This window comes from Chaetodon auriga, chromosome 23 (assembly GCF_051107435.1).
Source record: "Chaetodon auriga isolate fChaAug3 chromosome 23, fChaAug3.hap1, whole genome shotgun sequence".
NCBI lineage: Eukaryota > Metazoa > Chordata > Actinopteri > Chaetodontiformes > Chaetodontidae > Chaetodon > Chaetodon auriga.
The window spans coordinates 6,939,919-6,963,954 of record NC_135096.1 but is presented as its reverse complement, the minus strand read 5'-3'; the positions used below and the strand labels follow the sequence as shown (position 1 = coordinate 6,963,954).

Here is a 24,036-nt window from a genome sequence, read left to right as displayed (position 1 = left end):
GAGCCCGGGCTGCAGGAAACGGTGAGAGTGTCACGTCTTTCACCGAGCGCAGAGAGGAGAGGTCGACCCAGAAACATGTGCTGCCTGAACTTTGGCTCTTTTTCTTCCTGTCAGGACGCCTTCTCTCTCCCTCTCTCTGCGTGCTTTTTTCATCTCATTCGCTCACACACCCATTAGCATGCAGACACACACTGAAATGCTGGACACCTTTTCAGACTGAAATTAGGCTTTTGTCAGTGAGATACAGGTTTATTGGTTTTCAAGTCCCACAGCACTGCTGGGTTTTCTTTTCAAAGTTTATCTAATAAAGGACTTCTTCACCTGGGATCTCAGGTGAAAGCAGTTAACTGTGTTTTGATGACTGTGGCGAAAAGCATTGTCTCCATCTAGTGGTGAGATGATTCAATTTCAGTCATTTTTGAGCTAATTTAATGTCATTTTCAAGCCAAAATCTTGCTCTTAATGAGCTGGAACCGAGTTAATTCAACTTTTCTGTCTTTAAGGGGGGGGGAGCACAGTCATTCCAAAGAAATACATTTATTCCACATCCATAGTCAACAACAAACAAATAATTTGCAATTTACAGTCATATGTTGCATTTACAGAAGTTTTAAAAGGAGATACAAAGGTTTTTCTGTTGAATGAGTAAATGAGTTCCTGCACAGAACTTAATAATTTAGGTTCAAGCATGAGTTTAATCTTTATTTCATTAAAATTAAAAACTACAGTCATTGCTATATCAAGGCCTCTGGACATGCATTGACTGGAAAAAAGCCAAGTGAAAAGGCTTGTATGCTTTTATTCACCATAAACCTTCTTAAGCAATCCACTCTAAGTTCCCAATAAAGACACGAAATCTCTTAAAGTGTTAATATTATTGGCTGTTTTTCCAGTTTATGCAAGTATACAATCCATCGAAACCCCACTTTGTTTTTTTATTTAGGTTTCATGTAAGCACCTCAGTCATTTTTTTTCCACCCACATGCATTTCCCTGTGAAGTACTGCGCTCTAGATTGTAAATGCATCGATTGGTGAATAAATTATGTCAGCGTCCTACCAGTCACATGGCTCTCATCTGCAGGCAGACACAACAACACACTGTACTTCAACAGCTGATGGGAAATGCAGCCACTTGTGAAAAATGGCGGCAATAAAACATCGAACCCTCATCGACTCGTACGCTCACACAAAGACGAGTCCGCATACTATAATTTCTGGTGATGATGTCACTCCTCTAAAAAAAAAGGCTATTTCTGTCCATCTTGCGCTGGGGGTTTGAGTTTTATGAGAAGCACACGGGGCCGATGTCCAGGCCAAACTCCTGATCGGCCTTTCCAATATCCATGGGGGCCAAGTCCACCACGGGCAGCCTGGCCGAAGTTTGAGTCCTGTACTCAATCACTGTCTTGCCCCACTCTCCGTTTGATTTCTGAGGAAAAAAGAAAGCAACAAAAATCAATATGTCTTCCAATCGCTTCACGTCACATCTACACATTATGAAGTGTCATACCGAGCAGCTGTCCTCGCTGACGGTGTAGCGGAGGCGGTTGTTGCCCTGCGCCCTCAGCTCCTGGCCGTTGGAGCCTCTGAGGACCAGGGCTTTCTTCAGGCTGCTGCTCTTCTCGTCTTTGTAAGCCACGCTGTTCCTGCAGTGGTAGGTGATGGTCTGGTGCGACTCTTTGGACAAAAGCTGCAGCAGCTTCAGCTGAACTGCCACGGCGTTCGGCTGGTCCTCCTTATTTCCATAGCGGAACTGAAATTAGATGTCAACATGACATGATTACACCCAGGGCATGTTGTATTTCACACATTTCCAGCCATCTTGAGACTATTTTTTGGCACTAATTGCAAAACAAAAACCCAAAAAAGGCATCAAAGCTTCCACAAAATTCTTCTTACTCTCATTCCATTGTTCATGTCTTCTCCAAACCAGACAGGTTTGTTGGCGCTGGGACTGGATTTCGTCCACCAGGCTTTCCTGGGAATGTTGGTCGGATTGGCAGAAACACAGGTTTCACCACTTTCCATGTTGCAGAAGACCTTGATGGCATCCTTTGTGCTTCCCTGATTTGGATCAATCCAGTACTCACCTGCATCAACAGTACAAGCAAAATGACTGAGAGGAGTTACATCACTAGGTTGGGCTACATACAGTACGCGGTAGTGGTTTAAAAATTTTAAACATCTAAATAAGCAGAAAACTGCAGAAAAAAAGAGGAAAAACAGGAGCCTCACCGCTCTTCTTCTGCGGGTAGCACTGCTTGATGTCCTGGCAGGTTTTGGCCGGGTTCATCTTGCTGCCATCAGGACTGCGGAGGTTTTGCAGATGTCCGCTGAGGGTCTTCAATGTGGCGTGGACTCCGGTGTCCGCACGCAGGACGGCCTCGTTCTTATTGGGAAGGGCTTCATCTTCGTTGAACTCTGGAGGCGGAGGAAGATCAGCCACATCACCCTCAATGAATTCCTCGGCTTCTGGCACACCGCCGTTCATCTCGTAATCGTAAGAGGCAACAAACAGGTCTTCCGCAGCCGCAGTGGGGGGTCCTGGGGGGCCTGGAGGGCCGGGTGGACCGGGTTCACCTTGTGGACCCTGGCAAAGGAAAGATGAACAGGAAGTGTTTGGATATTTGGATAATCCCTAATGATTATGTTGACCCCTGACCTTTTGTCTAGCGCATGTTTTTGACTTTAATGATGCCAGTGTCTATCCAGATAACGGATAACTTCCTCCCCCTTGTGCCGGTCACTGTTTACAGTCCCATTAGCATTAACTCGAGACACATGAATGATGTCAGACAACATTCTGGCTCATCTCTATAAACACATATTTGCATATGAATGCAGACAAAGTATAAAAAGCTGGCAGATGATAGGCACTCCACTTCTTTTGCTCTCCGCACAGACTCTTCAGGTCTTCAGACCTGATTGCAACCCAAGCCTGCTCGAGCATGATTGGTCAATATTGTTCGGACTACAAATGGAAACCAGCACTCGAAAGATTTTGCATTCATACGCAGATATCCGTTTAGAGATTTACCTTAGAAACCGTGTATCTTGGCCATGCCACTCTAATAAAAAGGTATTTTTTTTTTTTATCTCTTTATCTTTTTCCTGATGTCACAATATTGCACTCACTGTTCTTCTCTCAGGACAATGCCAACAAGCCAAAAGTAGTTTACCAAAAGTAAACCAGTGTCACCTGTTCCCCTAATTCTCCACTGGATCCTCTGCTTCCTGGAGCACCCATTGGTCCAGGGTGTCCAATGTTTCCTTCCTTTCCTGGAGGACCCACCACTCCTGGAGGACCCTGTACAGTAAAACAGTGAGAGATTTACACTGTAAAGTAAGTCAGATTCTCACCGAAATTCCACACGGTGCTTCTATACACTTACCCTTGGCCCGGCTGGTCCCACAATACCCGTAGTTCCTGGCTCTCCTGTGGCACCCTGAAATAGAAAAGATACCGTCAGTTGTGTTTTAGTGTCTGTGCTGCACTGGCCACAATATGTACATTAAAACCACCAATAATATCATCATAGGCCCAAATACCAACTACTTTAACATTAGCGGTCGTAGCATCTCAATTATCAGAAGCGGTAGTAAAGTAGCTGTCTGAATGTTTTGCTTACAGCTGATCCTGGCAGACCGTGGAGCCCAGTGAAACCTCTGTGTCCTTTCTGACCCCTCTCTCCTTGTTCTCCAACTGCTCCTTTCTCTCCCTGGGGGCCTTGAGGACCCTAAAATTAGACACAGGGTGACAATTCAAGACAAGTCATTGTGAAACGGCACCAATATACTCTGATTGCTTTTCTGATTTGATATTACTTACCACTTTCCCCCGTACTCCAGCTGGTCCTGATGGTCCAGCAGGACCTCTGGCACCCTAAACTCAAAACAAGCAAAGGCACATGACAGAGCTGACTTTGCAAGCGGGATGGGATGCACAGAGGTATTGATATGTGATTGACAGATGTAGCATATTGATCTCAATTAGTTCTATTTCTCTTTATGGAACTCACACTCTCGCCTTTTGGTCCTGGACCACCCGTCAGTCCCACAGGACCCTCAGTACCTGGAGACCCTGTGGCACCTGCCAAACCCTCTGGACCAGAATCACCTCTGTCTCCCTGCAAACAAACACACCAGTGGTGAGTACACACACAGCTGAATGCATGGCACATCCAGCTCACCACTTAAAAAAAAATAACATACACATATTTAACTTACCCTTTCTCCTACGAGACCGTCCTGACCAGGAGACCCCTCTGCTCCAGCGATACCCTGAATTCACACAGATAATGAAATGATAAACCAAAAAAAGGGAAAGTGTGTACAGGTGATGACAGTGAAGTACATGTTAAGAAAGTGCTGATGAGCTCTCACTCAACAGTAGCTAAATGCTACAGTAAAAGCTAGATGATGACTGAGGCGGGCAGGACGCACCTCAGGGCCGGCGTCTCCTCTTGGCCCGGTGGCTCCTGGTAAACCAACTCCCCCAGGAGGACCTGCGCCGCCAGGAATTCCAGGAGCTCCGGCCTTTCCTGGTGGACCCTGAGAAGGCAACAAAAGGTTAAAATTCCCATGAAGTAAAAAAAAAAGCTTTTCATGGCTGTTTCATTGGATCTTTAAATAATAATAATGACCACATACAGCAGGACCAGGAAGTCCCAGCATGCCTCTCTCTCCTCTGAGTCCAGGCTGACCCACGACGCCTCGCTGCCCTGAGAGGCCAGCGGGTCCTGGAGGCCCATCAGGCCCCTGACAGAGAGACGCAAAAACAGACAAGCAGTTGAAATATCTCAGGATTCACTCGTGTGCGTCTGCTGCGACATCAATGCGGCATCTCACCGGAGGACCGTCCTCTCCAGAGTCTCCTTTCTCTCCAGGGTTGCCTGCCGGGCCGGGAGGTCCCCTCTCTCCTTGACGTCCTGGAGCTCCGTTCTCTCCCAGAATACCAGGAGGACCCTGCTTTCCTGGAGCACCAATAGGCCCGTCTGCCCCAACAGCACCCTGAAACACACACATGATCTTCCCTCAGTCCACATTTTGGACATGCAAATGTGATTTTAACATTTTGGTAAGTATTGAAGCCAATTGAACTCACAAGAGAACCAGGTGTTCCAACTCCTCCAGGCAACCCAGGGAAACCAGCAGCGCCCTGTGGGATGAAAACACTTCTAATAAAATGCACTTTAATGATAATTAGGATAATGATGCTTCTATAGTATCACATGTTACAGAGCACTCTAGAATAACACTGATGACACACCAGACTAAGGTTATGGGAAAGAAATGGACTTGTCATGTCAAAATGTGGATCTTAACTCACCGCTTGACCCTGCGATCCTCTGCCACCTTTCAATCCAGTCACGCCGACAGGTCCCTGGAAACGCACACACACACAAACCACAGCGAAAATATGTGTTATGTATTATCGATTTTTCACAATTGGATAAAAACTAAATGATAATGTGATAATATGCATCTACAGAATCATACACTGATGAGTTTGTTTCTTTAGTTTTGATGCAAAATGAGATTTAAAGAAAAAAAAATGAAATGACTAAAATTAAGATTAAATTAAAACATTGTGGACTTTCTTTGCACCCCTTCATGTTTTTGTGTACCTGTTCTCCAGATTTCCCAGCCATCCCCTGTGGTCCAGGGGATCCTCCTTCTCCCTTCAGGCCTGGCTCACCTGTTTCACCTTTGACCCCAGGCTGGCCATCAACACCCTGGTAAAGAGGTAGGAAATTAGTCAGATTTGAATAAGCCTGTATTGGTTTATTCACTGACACATGACTGCCACGCTTCAGCTGTCTTCAGTGGCCACTTACAGAGGGTCCCTGGAAGCCAGCAGGACCAGTTGGACCTTGATCACCAGTAGAACCCTGTTAATATCACAACACACACACAAACACATTTTATCAAGAAAAAATGGAAGCACAGTCATTCAAAGAAAACAGATTTTTCCTCAATTCAATTTTATTTGCGGAATAAAATGTTCTGCTGACAGCAATTCCTCTCGATCCTCGGCGCCCTGTAGGTCCTGGTGGTCCGGTTTCACCCTGAAATAAAGGAACAGAAAAGTCTTAAAAGTTCTTAAAACACAGCAAAGCTTTTCACACAGTGTCTGATCTTTTTTTTGGACGTGACCAATCACATTTCCAGGTTTAAGCGACGTGCTCGCAGCTCACCTTCTCTCCATTGGGTCCACTGGAACCAGCAGGTCCAACAGAACCAGGAAGCCCCTTTAAATAGAATATATGAGAATGTCATATCAGACCGAGAGAGACTTATTTTTTAGATTATCTGATGGTTTAACTGTGAATATGCTTTCAGTCTTGGTGGGACTCACTCGTGCACCGTCAGCTCCAGCTTTACCCTCAGGTCCTTTCTCTCCGACAGAGCCCTGTTAGAAGAAATCAGCCTCATCAGTGGCTCAGGTTGCTTTCCCACAGTAACAACCCCAAAACACCTGCTCACGCATGATGCATCAAACATATAAGGACATATAAGAAAATGGCATCTCTGCCTTTTCATGATCTAATTCTATTCTTCATTAACTTACTGCATCTCCCTTTGGGCCTGATGGTCCTGATATGCCTCGCTCTCCCGGCATCCCCTGAAGTCCTGGACCTCCTGGCTCTCCAACAGTTCCCGCTGGACCAGGGTTACCCTAAAATAAACGACAAGGTATCACATGCACATGGTACAAAAGGCATGTAAGAAATGAAATATTATGCAGGGTTTGGTGCTTCAAGTCTCACTCTCAGTGATTTTGTGGTTGTAATACCTTTGGTCCATCTGGTCCTGGTCCACCTGGACTACCTTTGGGTCCCTGCAGCCCATTGGGCCCAATTTCACCTCTCTCCCCTGGAGGGCCTCTTTCTCCCTGCACGGACAAACAAAGAAAAATGAAATAATGAACTTAAGGGGATTTAAACACTGAATGGTTGTGAAACTGAATTCACAGCCTTGATCAGGGGTGAGAACAGGAAATGGCAGCATGAGTGGACTCACCCTTGGACCAGTACTTCCAGCAGTCCCAGCCTCTCCGGCAAGACCCTGGAAAAAGCAAACACCACTCAATGTAATAAGATAAAAAGAACTTCTGAGTGGACTCATAAAACATCATTATGCAACATATAATTAGACAATTATTGTTAGATTTCTTTAATTTTTGTTTTATTCGTCGTACCTCATCACCTGGTTTTCCTGGCTCTCCAGGTGGGCCTGGCAGTCCAGGCAAACCCTAAAAGACAACAACTCAGTTTTTATTTCCTGCGAATCACATTCATCCTTTATGTTTTAGCCAGTGATGGACAAAAAAAGTTAATCAAACCAATAAATGCACACAGAATCGGATCATTTTAAAAGCTAATGGAGTCATAAATCAGTGTAAAATAATGTATTTCAGTAATAAACAGTATTAAAATTCTGATGGTTTTATATTTATGTAATCATGGGATGCAGTGTACCTGGAAACCGTTCAGTCCCTGTGGTCCCTGCTCTCCTCTCTTTCCTGCAAGACCCTAAAGAAAAGCAAGTAGAAGACAACAAAATCTAAACATAATGCCATCCAGCTGATGAGGAGGATGATGATGATGATGATGATGATTTCAGGTGCTTACAGCTGGGCCAGTTGAACCGACAGCGCCTGCTTCTCCATCTTTTCCATTCACCCCCTGGAAGATGGAGACACTATCTATGAGTACATTAAGTATTGATGTATGTATTTTTTAGTACAAACTGTATTATTTCAATCGTTAAAGGAACTTGCCCTTTGACCTGGAGGCCCCGGGCTGCCAGCCTCACCAATCTTCCCAGCATCACCCTGAAAATCAAGGATTTTAATGCAAATTATTGTATTTAACAAATCATCATTTGCATGTGTAAAGTTACAATTCCTGAAAACCTATAGTACACGGTTGGAGTTTTTCCTTCAAATATCTCCACTTCAGTAGCACACAAGTAAGAGTCGCACTCACAGCAAAGCCTTTTGGTCCCGGCAGGCCCATCGGTCCGACTGAACCTCGGTTTCCGGTAGAACCAGCTGGGCCTGGTTTGCCATCCTCTCCTGCTAAACCCTGGAAAGACCAACAGAAGCATTAACACATGCTCTTCACCGCCCGCACAGTATTCCAGGTCTGCCGAGAGAATGAATTTCCATTTAGTTGTTTTGATCAGTGCTAAAAATAAAAGGTTTTACGTACAACTGGTCCCTGCTTTCCCTCTGCTCCCTGGGCTCCAATGAGTCCCGTCAGACCCTGTGAAATGAGAAAGAAAATAAGACGCACAGTCACAAAACAACCTTAACATTCCTCATATTTACCATGATTACCATCATTTCAGGCAGATTTTCTGTGATTCAAGCCCTGTTTGGGCAGGTTTTGGGGAAGCTCGGTGATAAGAAATGTCTTGAAATGCACAGTGGTGCATAATAGGTGACTATACAAAGGTGTTAATCTAAGTACAGTCTAAGTCCATGTAAACCCTCAGTAGCTGTGTTTCCATCAACATATTTATGTTTATATATTTATATCTGATATTCCTTTTAAACCAGCTGATGGAAATGTGCCTACTTTGCATTTTATTATGTTTATTATGTAAAAAATAAGTAACAAAAAAAACACAGTTCTGTAATCGCGTCTGAACTAAGTCAAAGCAAAGTAAAACATTGGATGTTTACCCGAGCTCCAGTCAAACCCGGCTCTCCGTTACGTCCCGGATCTCCGGGTAAACCTTTGGCGCCGGCGGACCCTGGCAGTCCTCTCTCACCCTGGGCTCCCTGTTTGACCAAACATCACACGTTCAGAAGCACAGAAACAGATGTTCTCTTGATGATGATCAGAGGATTTGTGGTTTAGAATTCTGCATTTGATGTGAAGAACTCACCTTTTGGCCTGGTAAACCATCTGCACCTGGGAAACCTCTGTTTCCTGGAGCTCCCTAGAACACACAAAGGACACTTCTTTAAAGAAAACCTGCTGTTTCCAGATCAGAGTTAAAACATTCTAATGAATCTCCACAAGCCCTGAGATCATGAAACAATCACAAATAAGATGAAGTAAAAGTTGACTCACTGTCTCTCCTGGAGGTCCTGGAGGACCGATGGATCCACCATCACCGCGGGGTCCACGCTTCCCATCCTCTCCCATTGGGCCCAATGGACCTGGAGCTCCATGGTCACCCTAACATGACCCAGCAATCAATAATCCTCATTAAAAATGATCTTTTAGGGTCTTTCTGTCAGGATAATGAAGGTTTTTTTTTCAGCTTACTCTTTCTCCCTTGATTCCAGCTTCTCCTTTGAATCCAAGCACTCCAACATCGCCCTGTCAAAGACCAGAGAAGCTGGAGGTCAAACCACCATCACAAAGACACATATTTAAAGATGGAAGCAGAGACAGCGTCACACTACCGGGCCAGTGCGGTATTCATCAAAGAACATTAGATGAAATGAGAGCTCGTACCACTTGGCCTTTTGGTCCTGGTGCTCCTGTAGTTCCCTGGGGGCCGGGGGGGCCGGACGGGCCCAACTGCCCTGCTGGACCAGGGACACCTGCGAGACCCTGGGATGGAGAATGTCACAGAATTAATGAAAAAAGATCAGCTGACAGCAGATGTGCTTCAAATCAGAGCTCATAAGTTCTGCGGTTCCACTCACGGTCTGGCCGCGGGGGCCTGGAGCTCCATCAGTCCCTTCAGCACCCTGTTCAGAAACAAAATGTTCACGAATAATTCATCCAAAGCCTCACGCAGTGCAGCAGAAGGTGGCACGTTCACGATAAAAGACAGAAGGATGAGGCTGTAAGTCACCTGCTGTCCTGTCGGTCCAGCTGGTCCAACGCGACCGGCATCCCCCCTGGCTCCCTGCTGTCCTGGACTTCCTCTGACCCCTGTTGGTCCTGCCTCACCCTGCCCCAGACAACAGATTCAGGTCAACTTCTCTGGCCTTTTTTTCTTTTGTTCACCTTTAAGAGCTCAAGATTTTGACATGGTTTGGATTGATAGTGATGAAACAAAGGTTTTATCTGCTCGTGATCCTGATAAGATCCAAAACTTCCCAAATCTTTAATCTATCAAAACTACCGTAAACGACACGACAATGTTAACAACCCTACCTTCATTCCTGGGCCCCCGGGAAAGCCTGGCACTCCAGAGATTCCTATGGGACCCTGTAGTTAAAGGAAATTTTGTGACCTAAAGTAAAAGTCGAAACAGCCTTTTTAATAATCTCAGCTCTGTAGATGGAAGTCCTTACCAGAGGACCTGGTTTGCCCACATGACCCTCTGCACCACGTTTTCCCTGAAAGAGGAAGAGAAGGAAAACGCCTCAGTCCTGAAACACTGGCTCATATTTTTGCACAATGTTCAAACGAATGAAGACGCTGTGTTTTTCTCACCACAGGACCAGTTGGTCCGGCTCTGCCTCTCTCTCCCTGCATGCCCGGCGGTCCCTGAAACAGAAGCCGGGCTCAGTATGTGTATGAATGGCTGTGTGTGAAAAGCTCTGCTCGTCCGTTCGCTGTATGTGTCGCCTACCACTGAGCCTGGAGCACCCATTGCACCCGGGGTACCAGATGAACCCTGCAACAAAAGAGGATTTTACTGTCAGAGTTGGTTGAGGTGGATAAGTAATAATAATCAATTGATTGATTGGTTTGTAAAAATAATGCAAAATGTAACAATGACCCAATTGTTTCATCCATTAGACCTCATAATAGTCATATAGACCTCTTTTAATTAAGATGATATGAAGAATCGTCCACTTTGAGAACCAGGAGATCAGATGATAAACTCATACCTTGGTTCCAGCATCTCCAGACTCGCCCTTTGCCCCCGAAAGACCAGCGTGTCCCTGTTGGAGAAATCCACAAACGGGGCAAGTTCTTGATGTTTCTTACATGAAAGCATGAAAAACACTGACAGAAAGTGAGGATTTTGTGAGTTTGGATCAGGGAGCGTGCATTGTGGTGACTTACCTTCTGCCCTTTCAGTCCTGGGTGACCTGGGAGTCCTGGGAATCCTCTCGCACCCTGGATTTAAACAAAGGAGCAAGTCAGGATGAAGTCCCAGCATGCACTTGTCTTTTTTGACCTTTTGTGGCCTGGTTATGATTCCTAATATAAGAATTGACTGTTTACCGGAGATCCTGAAAATCCTGGTTCTCCTGTGGAACCAGCAGCTCCAGGTTCTCCCTGAGCAGAGAAGGTGAAATGACAGTTTGTTAAAGGATCTTTACATGATAAATTAGTACAGGTATTGAACAACAATATCAGGACCCCACTCCTGCTTTAGATAACAATAATTACGAGAGCTTAAACATGGTGGAAGATGTACTGAGCCTTTACTGAAGTGATTGGGACTTAAATCAGCTGCAGAAATTTCTGCAGCCTGAAACAATAAGGAAGTTTGCTGTGTGAATTATGTAAAAAGGTAATTTTAGAAACAATATTCTTGCAGCGTCGACAGATTTTTCCACTTCTTGTGAATAAAAAAAAAAGGACTCAGTGAGGACTAAGCTCTGAAAAGGCGTCATATTTTAAGAACTGGTCATGGTTTGGAAGTAAAATCTTAGTATGCAGAATAACTTTAGCTGTCAAAATTATAGTGGAGTATAAAGCAGTCGAAAAATACTTCAATATTGTAGTTAAGTACAGTACTTGAGCTAACATATTTAAAGGAATAAAAACAGCATATAATGTATTTTCATGTTAGCCTGACTCACATCAGGTCCAGCTTTTCCCGGCAGCCCATCTGGTCCACGATGACCTGGCTCACCCTGCGAACGACCACAAGGAACGACTGACACCCGTTTTTCACTTTTCAGCACCTCTGAATTTCAACATTACAGGCTGAGAAACAAGTTCAGACACTTTGAAATCTTCATACCATTGGTCCTGGATCTCCAACCTCTCCTGGAACTCCCTGACCACCAGTTGGACCCTGAACAGAGCACAAAAAGTCACTTAGGCTGTACAGCTGTGTACACAAGGTACATTTATTTTCTCAATTCACCAGCCAAAGAATGATTAGCCTGGTAAGAAACAACTCAAGCAATTATGCCACTGAATCTTTGCTTGGAGGCCAAAACTTACTGAAGATCCAGTCGGCCCTGGAGGTCCCCGAGGTCCTGGTTCTCCCTGAAATAACAACATTTCACACACGGTTCTTGAAATTATACATGAACATCCAAACTTTTCATAGATGTGAAATTTAGGGGGGGCTTTGCAGCGCTCACCCTTGATCCTGATACCATCCCAGCCAGACCAGATTTCTCATTGAAACCAGTCATCTGAGACACTAGGTTGCCCTGAAATGATTTAAAAGGACTGTTTAGCACAAGAAAAATGATGAGACAAGGTGCAACAGTTAATTGACTCTGAGAAAGACTTACCCCGGGGTGGGTGGGATGGCCTGGGGCTCCTGGCTCTCCTGGATTTCCTGGCACACCTGGCTCTCCATCAAGTCCTGGAGGCCCCACAAAGCCCTGTAGGGGTTACGGTGAAATATGATGCTTGAAGGACAACACACTCTTCTTCAGGTGATAATTTGATCTCATCTGATATAAGATCGGTCCTTAAATATGATGTCGAAACAATAAGCAAGCAACCATTGCAAGGAGAAAACCTGCAGAATGAGTCATGCACAGGGGCGCTGTTGGGTGTTTCCACTCGCAGATTAACTTTTAGATCCACGGTGTCAAATGTGAGGACCGGAGCTGCTTGTTAACTACAGTCTATCAGTCAGCAGCAGAATTCATCCACACTCACCCGTCTGCCTTTAAAGCCTCTCGGTCCAGTGTGTCCCTGAGCTCCTGGAGGACCCTGAAGCAGAAACACGAGTATAAGAGATACATATTTCATGCATGGGATTTGTATTCAACCTTAAAAGTAACTGTGTTCAGTTGATGTGTGTGCTACATTACATTGCAGCCACGTTGAAACTAATAGCTTTGCAAAATAGGTCCATCAGTCTCTGCACAGAATACTGAAGAATGCGCATTTTTATTTATTTTTAGAAAGCAGGTCAGCAAACAATACTGGCCTGTGCTGCAGTTATTCCACTCTCAACATCCATCAGCTGTCTGCAGGGTGTTTTCCACTCAAGAACCACTATTATGATACTTTAGTGCCATCTAGTGTCCAAATTAGTGCATCGTTTCAAAAGGCCCTCTGTCATCTCATTTCATGCATTTCTTTAACTCTATGTATTATACGCTTTTCACTGAGACAGGCCGGCATATGTCAGCGTGAACACAAGAGCAACAGAGGATAAAAGCAGTAAAAACCCACCATGGGTCCAGGATGCCCGGGGAGTCCCACCACCTGAGAGTAACAAAACAGGATGTTATCAAAAACAGTTGATCTGAAGTCCCTTTTTAATTAACAGAAGCTGAAATATATTTAAAAATGTAAAGATCACTTACATATGGGATATCACCTGGTTCACCTTTCTGTCCCTATAAAGGAAACATATGAACGACTGGTTTTAATTTAAAGAACAATAGTTTTTAAAAATGAATCCATGTAAGAGTGAACGATGGCTTACCTTGAAGCCCATGATTTCTAGGAGGAAAAGATAAACAAAAAAGGAAAGAAATTAGATTTTAGAATCTTATTTCTGCTGTCTTTCAGTGAGTCTGTGACCCAAAAGCATCCTCCAAGGTGTGTCAGTACACTGTGACATCACTGCTGGGCGTACAGGTGCAGCACACTTGAAACTTTCAACCAAAGTTGCTTTGAACATTGAGCTTACTTCCCATGTCTGACCATAATGTTGATGGTCAGTGGGCTAGCAGGCGGATTCATCTCACCTATCATCCTGCTGGCGCTGGCGAAGCTGTCACACACAGGGCAGCACTCTCCCTCAGGTGTGACGACCTTCTCGCAGTTTGGCAGCAGTTCACACTGCACCTCGTCGCAGATGGCGACGCCGTTGTCGCAGACACACACGCGACAAGGCTCTGGTTTCCAGATGTCGTTGTGGTGGTAGACCTCCCCGTCGACCGTGCAGCTCTCCATTTTCTCATCTGCAGCTGCGGCGGCGGACAGAAACGGGAAGGGCATTTTAAAGGTGACGCACACTGAGCCCTCAGCCATATGTCAGGATGCGCACCTGTGTTACCTGTTGTGGGGTCTGTGTTTGGAGTTGATGTTGAAGCTGCAGTCAAGCACACAGGGCAACACTCGCCCTCCGGGGTCACGGTTTTCTCACAGCCACCGAGGTCCTCGCAGATCACCTCTTCACACACGGCGGTGCCCTGATCGCACACACAGATCCGGCACGGCTCTGGGTTCCACATGTCGTTGCTGGCGTAGACTTTTCCATTTTCTGTGCAGGTGTCTTCGTGGAACAGAAACGTAGGGACATTAAGTTAGTATCTGGGGCAAGTTTGAATCTCAAAGTGCAAGAAATTACTGTTGACCATTGAATATAAAATATTTTATGCTTTCTTAGCCAGAGTAATGAAAAGGCTGGTCCCACACTCAAACATGAAGCTACCTAGTTAGCTTAGCTGATCAGCTAGACGTGCTGGTAGACATTATTATCTTAGCTGTTTCTGTCCGTTTCCAGTCTTTATGCTAAGCTATGCTTTCTGGATGTATCTTCATACTTAGCATGCATTCATTAAAGTGGTACCAGCCTTCTCATACAACTCTTGTCCAAAATGCATTAAAGCGTATTTCCCAAAATGAACTTAAATACTTAATCTTAACTTCTAATGGTGTACTCTAACATGCTCAACTTTCATGCCAGTAAAAAAATCCTGCACATAGGGGCTTTAAACAGTGCATTTCAAATTTAGTTTAAATAATTTCAGCCTTAATTGGTCCTGAAAAAGAAAGCAACTCATAATAAGTGGAAAGATCAATGAATGTGTCAATTACCAGAATAAAAAGTGCATCCAAAGTGCAGTGAACAACATGACAGTGCACATGGCGGAGGAGGTAGCAATTTCCCAGAGGAATACACCTTATTTGGTACATAAGTGACTTGCTCAACTTCCTTTTGTGTGGCAGTAAAATTGGTAGCAGCTGCACTGGTGTCCATAATTTCCCATTATTATCAATCCTGAAGTGGTTGTGAGCGTGCACTTTATACAAATTGACACATGAAATTGCTACCAATGTTTTTTGCTGCACAAAAGCTGGTTGAAAAGTGATCTTATTTAGCAAAAAGTAAATGTATTCCTTTTGCAATCTGACAGTGGAGTCAAAGGGAAACTCGGAGCGCAATACTGTCGAATTAAAAAGAACATTTGGAGGTTGTGTGCACAGGATGGAGCCTGAAGAGGAGGGCTTCAGGCTGGGAGAGAGCACCAGCAGTCCTGACACAGACGGGAAACTTGTCCGACTGCTGAAGGTGAGGAAACTCAACACAAACACTGCGAGAAAGAAACCAGGATGCATCCGCAGAATATATTTTGGTGCAGGTTACATTCCAGTTTACCAGTGTCAGGCCGCTGTGCTGCAGCCAAGCACACGGGGCAGCACTCGCCCTCTGGGACCTCTGTGGCCTTGCAGTCACCTACATCCTCACACACCACGTCCTCACAAAACACCGAGCCCAGATCACATATACAGACTCGACATGGCTCTGGGTTCCATATCTGATTGTTGGAGTAGACTTTGCCATCCTCTGTACAGGAATCTTTATAAAAAAGAACAGCAGCTGGCATCAGTAACTGGGGTCATTCTTTGTTAGCTGACAGCAGGTGTACCATATCATTATTAGCATAATAATGAATAATAGCAGCACATGGTATCGTTGGAGTCCCAGAATTCTTATTCCTAACAATCATTTTTGTGGACGTGATTGCAGTGAAAGCGGCTTAAAATATGTGCAAAATATTGTAAACACTCATGTCAACCTTGTTATGACATCCTCACAGCAGATCCAAGAAATGTACAAGACGAGAAAGTAACGGGATGAAGCACAGTAATCACAAACAAAAGAATGGATTTAATTTTAGTGCATTAAGAGCTAAGATTGACCTCTTTAAAGCGCAGAAAAATCCACATAAATACACCCAACGTGGATTTGTAAATGCGGATATTTCTGGAACATACAGACCCACATTTAAATCAGCTCTGCCAAAGTTCAAAATGGTTCTTATTAAATATTTATTACCAGTTTTATTGTCCATGCTAGGAGGACGTGGTGTTGCAGTGGAGCACACAGGGCAACACTCGCCCTCTGGGGCCTCGGTTGTTTGGCAGTGCCTTAGCTCTTCACACACCACTTCCTCACACACCACAGTGCCCGTGTCGCAAACACAGATCCGACACGGCTCTGGACTCCATATCTGATTGTGGGAGTAGGTCTTTCCATTTTCTGTGCAGGTATCTTCATGAAACAGAACAGCAACTGACATCAGTATTGCGGGTTGACTCCCTTTCAGTTGGCTGATGGTGAAGTCTGTGTATCATTATGGGGTTTTTGATCATGACGCCTGCAGCAAATTTCACATTTTCCTCATCTGTCGCACAATTTAACGCCTCAAAACGGCCAGTACATCAAGAAAAAACTCCTCACTACAACACAAACACCGTCAAAGCACTCTGAAGCTGCTTCAAACTTTCCCTAAGATGTCAGAAGTTTTGCAAAATCATTTCTCTTTTCTCGATATTATGCACTGTCCAGAAGGTCTAGTCACCAGAATAGCTCAGAAATGGTCTAAACTTCTGCTCCAGTGGAGCTAACCCAGGCATCTCCAGAGGTTTAAACCAAGAGTCATGATTCTCGTGGGCCTTTAATTGCTCAGAAATCTGTAAACACAATAAGGGGAAAGCATGGTTTCCTCGGCTCGAGCTGTGGAGCCTGTGGCTGAAGGTAAACAGGAGAAGTAACACTTAAACCACACTGGCACCTTGACTTGGCGTCAGCTGGACCACATGGCGACTACGTGTGGGCCTGCTGGCACGTTGGTTTGATGATTATAACACCCACTGTTTCCATCTACAGCTGCGTTTCCTGTTTAAAGACATGAGGTTGACTTTACAAACCTGGAAGCAGAGCTCGGGAGAAGCAGAAGTCATCTTTCTCAGCCGGATAAACCTCAACAGACCGTGTTAAAGAACCAAAGTTTTTCAGTGCAGAGCTGTTGCTCCTACGAGTAAAAGCTCCCATGAAAGTAAAGGCACTGCGAAGATAAACAGCTGGTTTGAGCTTTTCTGACTAATCACAAGTCAGGTGGAGTTGAACTGGCATGTTACTAGTTTAGAGCCCGATGGGTTTGGTTTTTAACTGGATTTCTATTCGGTACGCAGAATGCCACACGCCGCTTACACCGATGTGAATAAATGCTGTTTCACTTGTTGCCTTGTTGCTGCATAACAGGCAGCAAACAGGGGCCTGCACCATGATGAGAGATGGTTTAACCGGCTGTGTTTGAGCTTAACTCAGGTTCAGGTGTCAGGACGCTGGCTCTTTTTTAAAATCTGCAGTACTACTGACCAATCAGATCAGCTGGAAAACCAGAGGTGACAAATAGTAAATGGGATTGTGCTGTTTTAGGCTTTCTGTGCAGCCACATCAGTCAAACACATATGATAAAGATTATAGCTGCATTTTAATTGTGCATGATGACGATTTGACATAAAAACGATGTCCACTGTTGTCTTTTCTTAGGAAAATAACCCACATAAGTTAAATATTTCTCATGATTTGACTAAAAATGCAGCATTTCAGGTCAGACAGACCATATCAGGCATTAACTACTTTTCCTATCTCTTCTCTGATTTGGCAGCAGAAAGTCTTAAAAGAATCTAGCATGATGCATAAAAGCAGAACATGGCCGACACAGACTAAAAACTCCCTCGCCATACAGTCAGAAAAACCCCATAATGATGTCTCACAGTCACCAGAGTTCCCTGCAGGAGGGAACGAAGGTGCAACAGCAGTCATTTCCATTTACCTGCTTCAGTGTCTGTACCGCGAGTCGGTGCTGCAGGCGAGCACACGGGGCAACACTCGCCCTCTGGGGTCACAGCCGTCTGGCAGTCACTTAGCTCCTCACACACCTCGTCCTCACACACTACTGTCCCCATGTCACACACACAGACTCGACACGACTCTGGGCTCCATATCTGATTGTTGGAGTAGACCTTTCCGTTTTCTGTACAGCTGTCTGAGTCAAGCACAGCAGCAGTGAGCATCTGGACCAGATGTGCATGGAAAAGGGTGTGTTTACACCAACCAAAGGTCATGAAACATTTTCTCTGTGTTGGAGACAGTAGTAGGTATTAGTAGAGTAAATAAATAAAAAAAAAGATAATAAATAAAACATAGGGACACACAACCCAAAGGTGGTCTTTCATGGTAATGTTTGATTTCATTCATTTTATTTACGGATCTAAAAACACCTGATGCAAAGCATGCCACATAAAATTAAACAGAAAACCTTAAAGACCAAAATCACATCAGTGCACAATTAAAAAAAAGAAACACTTTAAAACACCTGAATACTGCAGAAATACAGTCATGTAACTGCACTTCCCGCCTTTGGCCAGCAGGCCGCACCCACTACTAAGCAATGCAGCTTCCATGCATGATTTGATCCACTTGCAGAAGCCTGGAATCAGTCCAAAACTTTGTGTAGTAAAACCTCTGCTGGTGTTAAAGCCCATTATAGGACCCTCTGTGTAATTATGGATTCGTTTGGTCTACCCATCTTACAACAGCTGGATCACAATGAATCCAGGAACCACAAACTTGTGCAGTATTGGCAAAAGTGGTGCTTTTGCCGTGGATCATAATTGATAGTGGAGTATAAAGTATATACATTCCACCATTGATAACCCATATAAACGAAGCGAGCGTCAGCCTCGTTACACTTTACTGTTCACAAACTAAGTACTGTTTTCACTCTCTTTTCACAATTTAAAGACATGAAATTAAAAAGGCATAAATTACAGTCAAGGCCAATAAACTCTGCTGCTGCGAACCTGAAGGGAAATTCCACAGGTCCAGAGTCAGTTTCCTGAAGTTCAACTCAACACTTTTATAAGGAGGGTAGAGAAGTAACCCGAGTGATGTTGCCATTTGCCAGCTGCATTATGGGAAGTGTAGTGTTCAGCTGTTTTTCGGCATCTAATTCATACTAGGAACTAAAAGTCATGATATGAGCATCTGTTGCTTCAATTTGACCATCCGTTGTCTCTCACAAGCCACCAAATTTCATTTATTTAATTTCATATTTATTATTATAGGGACAAATTATAACTTGAACCATTGCCACATGATCTTAGTCTATGCTCCTCTGCAATGCCCAACCCTAGATGTGCTTTTCAAATACATAAAACTCAACAAGGAAATACATCCAAAACAGTACAACAATGCAATAATATCACCATGCAGTCTAAAAACTGTGTCTTTAGTGGATTATGTGTGATAAAATGTGGCTATTTTGACATATTTTAGGTAAATCTGCCCCCAGGAGAAGACTAACAGCTCACTGATCATATAGAAAACAATAAAATGTGGAGAAATGTCTCACTTCAGTAATTCACCACTTTCAGGCAAATTGCCACTGAGCTGCACTTGAGCAAGGCACTTCAATAAGCCCGTCAGCGGCTAGACTGTGGTTGAGCTCGACAGGCTCCTGGCTGTAAATGGGCCTATAAATGTGTCTGTATGCAAACTGTGTAATCATTTTTGCACCAGCAGCGTCTCTCTGAAACAAGACGAGACCGAGAGTCTTCATGTCGGCACATCACGGTGCACAAAATCCACCGACATGTCATGTAATCATGAGGTATGTCAAAACGTGCCCGTGGAATCCTATAATTTATTTGGATTTCTAAAAATGTTTTTTCAAGAAAAACTCAGTCAATTCCACTGAATGTGAGCTAGCTGAGTAAGCTAAGTCGAAAAATCCACCAGTACTGTGAAGAATTTTCTGCAAAAAATTTATTCTAATCATATTTTGACCTTGTTTTAAGGAAAATAAGGTTGCCAGGCAGGTTTAAAATGATAAAAATGAAAAGTTCATCACTCATAAAAAGAAAAAAAAAAAAGCCAACATGGCCACCTGCTACACAAGCTATGTGAGCATATTTTAATCCTGGCAGTTTGGTGACGTCCTAAGTACTAATTATGTGGTGGAGCCTCTCCCCGCGATAGAGGCCCGTTTTCAAAAGCAGGAGTTATTTCAGGGGAAGCCGCAGTGGCTGTATTATACGTTGGGCTTGGGTATAACTTGTGGCTTGCCTTTATTTGGGAGAGAGCGCAGAGAGGTGCCACACCCGGAGAACCCTCCCGCTACGAAAAGCCGCTTCGCCCCAAGGAGCAGCTCGCAGGCTGCGGCATGCAGGAAACAGCAACTGAATCAACCTGCTGGAGGTTTATTCTGCAGCTTCTTCTCGGTCCCTTCTTGCGACTGCAGCATTGATCTTACTGAGCTTTGCAGAGGAAACTGAGTTTTTTAGACTGATGCTGCGGAGGAAAGTTAGAACCCACACACTCCTGTGATCAAAACTGATTATAGCTTGGATATACAGCATGAGAGCAATTATCATGACTAAGCGAGGGCTTCCTTTTAAGTGGAAACTGTCCGTGCAGCCCGCTGACCTTGTGGTTTTGCAGACGCCTAAACCTCCTCAACTCAAGTTCATGATTAAACAATATTCAGCCCACATAAACTGTACCTTAGCACCAGAGGCTTCCAACCTGGGGGCTGAGACTCCACAAGAGGTAGATAAATCAGAGGGGTCACTAAGACAATTACACACCAGTACCTGTTTTCTTGTAAAATCTCCACCTCCTCCAGCCTCATGCATTCATGCACACACACATTACGTTCATTATGTCCATGCAAAGACTGTAAGGGCAACTTAAAGGCCACAAAGGTAATTTCCCTTGCATTAAATTCAACACTGAGTGTTGAAAACTCCTTAAAACCAGTGAAAAAAAACATGTGGAGGGAGATACAAATAAGCCTGCTGATGTTACTTCCTCCCATTTAAAGTCTCTCAAACAAACACACACATTCTCATGCACCCAGCCAAAAGCAGCACACTAAAATCTGAGATGGCCGGTCGACGTCTTGACGTGCTGACAGCCAGCGTCGTAAATCTCAGCGCAGAGTTCCTCCACAACAACAGCGAACAGACCTGGTTCAGAAGCAACCGGAGCGCCTGAGTTCGGCTCGAAACCACACTCGAACGCAACATTGAAACGCAGGGTGTGACTGTGATGAACTCATCTTCTGTAGCAATCAGCATGCTGCCTATTGGCTCTCAATCGGCGCTACATGTGACAAAATGAGGGATGGGGAAAGCAGAAAAGAAAGCCAAATATTTAAGCTTCTGTTTTGTAATATAATGATGCTAAAGGAATATTCACGTTTTCATAAACTTCACTTTCCAGAGTTAAATAATACATATAATGTATATTTTTTTGGTCATACGTCAGATTGTCAGATACTGATCTTAATCAGTGTAGACTGAGTCTTGTTACACCTGCAGCAGTAATCTAAGTATGGTAAGACAGGGTAAAGAAAGACTGTAAGGGGACCACTGAGGCTGAAAGAGTCTCCAAACAGCCTTCAAATTACCCTTGATGTCAAAAAAAAAACCAATGCAAACCTTCAATTAGCCCAAAGCACAAATGGAAAAGTGATAGCTTGTTGGAGTTGTTTGAACACAGCAGTGGTGTGTGTACTGCTGGCATATCAGTTTTTGGCCTCTGGTGACGCACCTGTCAGTTCACAGGTGGGGGAAATGAACCCAAAGCACAGCACCGAAAGGTCACATATTCAGTCTTAGAAATAGCTAATGCACAAGTCCCAGCCTTCAGGTATCAGCGGGCTTCTCGAAGTAAAGTCTTTCTCCTTTTGCAGCTTCAGTGGAGGGGAACTTGGATGAAAGCGAGTGAGACATATTTCATATCCAGCATCCTCTCGCTCTCTGGGTGTGTCTTGTCTGTCTCTGGCCCGAAGTCTGACCAAAATTAGTGGCCTGCTTTTGTCCACCCCATCCGCAAGGCCACATCATTATAGCCGTGGCACTCAAAACCCCATCATTCAGCCTCGACCTTGCACTGAAATAGCCCAGCCAGCCCTGCGCAGAACATAGTGTGTACTGCAGCCTGTGGGGGGGGGGGGAGATATTTTTGACCCAGGATCACATCCACTGGGACTTTTTATTTTAGCTCAGCCACATCTTCAAGAAATCATCTTGATTTGGAGATTTTATCTCAGCGGTGTGAGGCCAAGTTACCCTCAATACTGGACCTCAATATCACTTTTCCTCCACCAGATTGGAGCTTGATATCACTTTCTCCACCTCTAATTAATTCCTGAAAGGTTTGCAGCTTTCACCAGATATCGTGTGTCGAGAACACACTCTTAATCATGACTTAGCGGCTTCACGAACAGGGAAATGGTGTGTCATTAAGCCGTAATAAGCCTTTCGGGTCCAGGTTGTGGGTGTGATTTGAACCTTTAGTTCCCAAACCACAATGGCCAGTGTGAGCCGGTTTCACTTATACACGAAAGAGAAACTTCCCAAATCACTTCCTAAACTTTGAAAAAGACAGAATCATAAACCAAGAATGGGAAAAACAAACACAACTGCAAAAAGCAAAGAGGGAAGTGTTTTTACAGGACCGGTCATGAATCACTGGATGACAGCAAATATGGAGGAAACATTGTTGTGAGGAGTTATATAAAACACAAACATGAAAAGATATATGTAGCTATCTGGCATTTTTGTGGTACTTAAAATAACCAAAAGCAACTTTTCCAGGGTGATTTTATGAATTTAAAGTTTACATCTTGGCATGGAACAGGTGTTTATTTCAGCACAAGAGCCCACAGAGGCAGAAGAACATCTCCCTGACTTGATGTCACACAGCCAAAGCATTTTTATGACCGAGTTTGCATAATAAACCTGTCAGCATATCAGGTATCAACACAGAAAAACCACTGAGAGGACAGAAAGGAGCAGCCACACATGGGGCGGGTGCCGCTCACCTTTTTTGGTATCTTCTTGGCAGGTCACGGCGATCACCTGAGCCAAGGTGATGACCAGGCAGAAGGTAATCCTAGAGCGTAGCGAGCGGTCCATGTCTGCCAGACATGCAGCGTCCTCACACACAGCCGCCGCAAGACAGACAGAGAAGACCAGAGAGAGCCCAACCCTGAGCTACAGCATCCAGGCTGAAAAATCCAAATATCCCTGAGTGGAACAGGCTCCTGGATGAGCGATTACTGCACACCGAAACAAGCTCCCTCTTTACCCCCCCTGCACGTCTCCTCCTTCGCTCACTCTCCTCCTCCCCTATCATCATTTTTTTCTTTGCTTTATGTCAGGGCCAGCCTCCTCCTCGGGCTCTCGCCGCCGCCTTGAAAGAGCTGATTAAAGACTGCGTTAAATTTGTCCAACCAAAAGGGATGATGAAAGGAGACGGAGATGAAATGGAGGCTCGAGCTGAGCGTTTCTTTTCAGGATGTCCGCACGGAGGATTCACAGTTTGCTGCCCGACCTTTCACCCTTGGCTGCTTTGTGGGTCAAGAATAATGTCTGCTCACACTTTCTGTATTTCTGCAGTCTGCTGCTGCAAAAGATCATTTCAGCATCCTCTCATTTTAAGTTTATTTATTGGCCTTAATTAAACCGAATCAGTATTTTTCAATGGATCTAAAGAGGATTTTAGGCTAATTACATTGGTTTTTTTAGTTAAATAAGAGTGAATATTGGACTTAAATATTCCAGGTCACCTAAAACATGCAACCAGCAACCAGTTTATTTTTCTACCTACCTGAAATTCAACTTGCTGACCTAAATCTGTGCACTCCAGCTTGAGTGTTTTACAATGTGCATGTTACATTCATCTGATGTGTTTTCCAGGGCAAAGCGCTGCCAAGTCACTACGTCAAGCAGATCGTCGGCCCCTGAGGTGACGTCCCAGAGGTCGAGAACAAGAACATCGTGACTCCTTTGCTATCGTTTCTGCTGGTTGATCCTATACAAAATACTTTACACTTAACAAGCGGTTTCCGCTTTCAAAGCCCTCATAATGTC

General features: G+C 44.4%; 2 protein-coding genes and 1 long non-coding RNA gene across 3 annotated transcripts; all 3 read right to left on the bottom strand.

Moving 5' to 3' along the window:
• Nucleotides 1-752: 752 nt before the first annotated feature.
• col5a2b (collagen, type V, alpha 2b) lies at nucleotides 753-12,289 on the bottom strand. The gene is made up of 47 exons (XM_076722982.1): nucleotides 12,249-12,289; nucleotides 12,106-12,150; nucleotides 11,900-11,953; nucleotides 11,736-11,789; nucleotides 11,152-11,205; nucleotides 11,016-11,043; nucleotides 10,812-10,865; nucleotides 10,550-10,594; nucleotides 10,411-10,464; nucleotides 10,269-10,313; nucleotides 10,129-10,182; nucleotides 9,824-9,922; nucleotides 9,672-9,716; nucleotides 9,478-9,576; nucleotides 9,286-9,339; nucleotides 9,088-9,195; nucleotides 8,900-8,953; nucleotides 8,694-8,792; nucleotides 8,218-8,271; nucleotides 7,993-8,091; nucleotides 7,785-7,838; nucleotides 7,636-7,689; nucleotides 7,483-7,536; nucleotides 7,203-7,256; nucleotides 7,025-7,069; nucleotides 6,798-6,896; nucleotides 6,573-6,680; nucleotides 6,360-6,413; nucleotides 6,199-6,252; nucleotides 6,016-6,069; nucleotides 5,839-5,892; nucleotides 5,629-5,736; nucleotides 5,331-5,384; nucleotides 5,106-5,159; nucleotides 4,850-5,011; nucleotides 4,652-4,759; nucleotides 4,445-4,552; nucleotides 4,229-4,282; nucleotides 4,021-4,128; nucleotides 3,831-3,884; nucleotides 3,631-3,738; nucleotides 3,394-3,447; nucleotides 3,201-3,308; nucleotides 2,237-2,591; nucleotides 1,901-2,091; nucleotides 1,512-1,754; nucleotides 753-1,430 (listed from the first exon to the last, which is right to left on the bottom strand). The coding sequence occupies exons 1-47, from the start codon at nucleotides 12,287-12,289 to the stop codon at nucleotides 1,284-1,286; spliced, it is 3,939 nt and encodes a 1,312-aa protein (XP_076579097.1). The 3' UTR covers nucleotides 753-1,283.
• A 133-nt stretch (nucleotides 12,290-12,422) lies between these two features.
• Nucleotides 12,423-13,471, bottom strand: LOC143316261 (uncharacterized). The gene is made up of 4 exons (XR_013076273.1): nucleotides 13,437-13,471; nucleotides 13,303-13,335; nucleotides 12,781-12,834; nucleotides 12,423-12,497 (listed from the first exon to the last, which is right to left on the bottom strand). It is a non-coding gene; the product is annotated as an uncharacterized LOC143316261 (long non-coding RNA).
• A 290-nt stretch (nucleotides 13,472-13,761) lies between these two features.
• On the bottom strand, nucleotides 13,762-23,175 carry LOC143315656 (cysteine-rich motor neuron 1 protein-like). The gene is made up of 3 exons (XM_076722981.1): nucleotides 22,986-23,175; nucleotides 14,135-14,353; nucleotides 13,762-14,045 (listed from the first exon to the last, which is right to left on the bottom strand). The coding sequence occupies exons 1-3, from the start codon at nucleotides 23,077-23,079 to the stop codon at nucleotides 13,762-13,764; spliced, it is 597 nt and encodes a 198-aa protein (XP_076579096.1). The 5' UTR covers nucleotides 23,080-23,175.
• Nucleotides 23,176-24,036: the final 861 nt, after the last annotated feature.